Consider the following 2,838-nt stretch of genomic DNA (forward strand, 5'->3'; position numbering starts at 1 on the left):
CCCATGCCAGGAAGGCCTTTCGCGGAGCTCCTGTACTAAAAGAGGAAATAGAGGAAGGAAAACCTCAAACAAAAACCGGGGGATCCCAGCCTCGCTTAGTACTTCTTGCCGGTGCAACTGGGATAGGGGAGTAAACTCTGACTTCAAATCCGGGGCGTCCGACTCCGTTAGCCACGGCGCAATCGGACTAGGGGAGTAAACCCTGACTACAAATCCGGGGTGTCCAGCTCCGAGAGGCGCTTTCGGGTCGGCCACTGGACTANGGGAAGGAAAACCCTGACTCCAAACCCGGGCAGGGCGGGCTCGTTAGCCTTGGCCGGCAACCGTCCTAGGAGAAGGAAAACTTCGAAATTAAACCATCCTTATTATTACCCATGATGATGTACAATAAGGAAGAGAGTAGCGTACCGAACCAGGAGCCTCGGAACTCCAGGTCCCGGCACTCAGACGGTATCGTCCCGGCCGTCTGTGGGTCGTTATCCAACGACGGGCCCTGCGTCACTTGCCCCGCAGGGGTGGCGCAGGATGATACGCCTGCGATGACTGGCGCCGAGGCGCCAACGCGCAAGGGGGATGAGTCCCCATGTCCCGGCCCTTCTCGTGGCCACAGGGGACGATTGAAGGGTCCAAGACGAATTATCTCGGACTCAGAGACGGAAGGTGAGGATTCCGTCGGCGGACACCAACATCCGTCCACCCATGTAAAGGCTCGACCCGGCCCCGCTGCCATCCCAGGGGACAAACCGGGCGTAGTGTCCCAAGGTAAACTTGGACTCGAGCCTGCTGAGACTCCTCTTCCGCGAGACGCCGACTCCGACTCGGAGTTAGAGGTTGTCTCAGAAAAACTAAGTGGAGCACCACACCGCCATATTAAACAACAATGGCAAACCGGTGCATCACCCCAGCCCTCCCAGCCTCTTGTTTCCCCCAAGAGGACTAACACCTTGAGAGCGCGGAGGCGCGGCAGGGGTAGACCCCCTACCACCGGGGAATACGTCGGTCTCGCAGAAGCCAAGCGCCGCTTGGTAGAAGAGACCGAAAGGGAGATGCAGTTGAGGGCCGAGCAAGAGCTGGCCGAGGAGTTCGACGCAATCCGCGTCACTACCCGGTCAGCTGCCCCTAGCCAACCTTCCTCTTCCCTTAACCGGGCGGAGGACACGCGCGGAGACCCGCCGAGAAGGCTGATCTCCAGGGAGATGCCGACCTCTCAAGTGGTCGAGCAAGCGGCCAAAATGGCGGAAAAAATCCGCAACATGGCCGCCAAATCCGGCAGGCTGAAGGGGACGTACATCCGGTGGTTCAAGGAGGCGGCCACCGGACTTGAGGAGGCGGTGGGCATTGTTGCGGGTCGCATGGACACCAGTGAAGAGGTCCACCGCCTCACAGCGCTCAACACCAAATTGAGCGCAGAGGTGTCCAGCCTTCGCGAGAAGGTCGTCTCCCTGGAGTCGGAGAAGGGCGCTGTCCAGGCCAGGTTTGACAGCGTCCTGAAAGAAAACGGGCGCCTGCAGGGCGAAGTGGACGCCGTGCACGAAGAGTTGAGGGACATGAGGAAGGAGATCATGTCCCTCAAAATGGCGCGGTTAAAGGAGACGAGGGGTCGCAATCGACCAGCTGGTCGCCCGGCCCCTCCCTCGCCGCCACCATCGCAAGCCGCTCAATCGCGGATGGAGTTGGAGGAGCCTCCCGAGCCTCCTCCATCCGCGTCACCATCGAGAGAGCTTCTCTCAGGAGCAACCCCCTCCTCAGCTGAGGAAGGAGAAGCCAGAGAGAGTGGCGGCCCGTGTGAGCGACCGAACGAGTCCGCGTCGCGCAGCCGTTTACCCTCGCCGGAAGTTGGAGGCAGGGGACCGAGGTCCCTTAAGGACCTGGAGAACCGCGTGATGGATGCAATGAGGTCCCAGCTCTCAATTTTCTGGGAGCAACTCCATCACCGGTTCTCCCGTCCGTCCTTGGGGGCGGAAAAAGGGGTCAGCAGCCTGCGGGCCAGTACTGGCGGCAATAGCTCTCCCGCTAGACAAGCGGAAGGGAGCAACCGCACCCCCCACCTAAAGGAAAAAAACCCTTCTTCTGAAAAGAAGGGTAAAAAGAAGAAAAAGAAGACCAACAAAAAGAACGGGAGAGGAGAAAAACCGAAGGGTGGAGAGCCGACTAACTCGGCTGGCGGAGATGCCCCCTCCACACGGGCCCGTTCCGACCCGCCCCAATCCTCTTCCACTCAATTGTGTCTCCCACCCCCACCTAGGGAGACATGGTCACAGGTGGTGGGGAGAAAGAAAAAGAAGGATAAACGGGCGCAAGGCCCAGTGGCTGCGGCACCGGCAGCATTCAGAGCTGGGGGCAAACCCACTGCCAAACCCGGCAAGCGACCGCAGTAGCAGCCAAGGATCGGCAAGCCTCCTCGAACAGCGGCCATCACCGTGACTGTCCCCAAACGCCCAGGCGTGGACGTGGGGGTGGTGATGGCCGAAATGAGGAAGCGAATAAATCTGGCGGATTACGAGGTAGAGACAATCCGCCAGAAACGGGCTGTAACCGGGGCCCTCATCATAGAGATCCCCGGCGAAAACAGCGAAGCCAAGGCGGACAGACTCTGCGAGGCAATGTCCGCCGTGGCAACCGAGTTCAAAGGAGTAAGGATCGCACGTCCCGTCAAGACGTGCGATCTAAGAATCAGGGGGCTCGACGAGTCCGTCACCCCTGATGAGATTAAGGAGGCCGTAGTAGCCGCTGGGAGTTGTCGACCGACCGAGGTAAAGGTTGGTCGAGCTCGCGCTTCTCCCAGTGGCTTACTGACGGCCTGGATCCAGTGTCCCGTCGCCGCGGCAAAAAAAATCG

General features: G+C 59.9%; 1 protein-coding gene across 1 annotated transcript; it reads left to right on the forward strand.

Moving 5' to 3' along the window:
- Positions 1-377: 377 nt before the first annotated feature.
- On the forward strand, positions 378-2,378 carry LOC109862175 (serine/arginine repetitive matrix protein 1-like). The gene has a single exon (XM_020442134.1). The coding sequence runs from the start codon at positions 378-380 to the stop codon at positions 2,376-2,378; it is 2,001 nt and encodes a 666-aa protein (XP_020297723.1).
- Positions 2,379-2,838: the final 460 nt, after the last annotated feature.

Source organism: Pseudomyrmex gracilis, unplaced genomic scaffold (assembly GCF_002006095.1).
Source record: "Pseudomyrmex gracilis isolate BER0280 unplaced genomic scaffold, ASM200609v1 scaffold_1445, whole genome shotgun sequence".
NCBI classification, from domain to species: domain Eukaryota; kingdom Metazoa; phylum Arthropoda; class Insecta; order Hymenoptera; family Formicidae; genus Pseudomyrmex; species Pseudomyrmex gracilis.

Excerpts from the sequence above, each read along its gene's own strand:
- LOC109862175 (XM_020442134.1), top strand. The coding sequence starts at position 378 with ATGATGTACAATAAGGAAGAGAGTAGCGTACCGAACCAGGAGCCTCGG.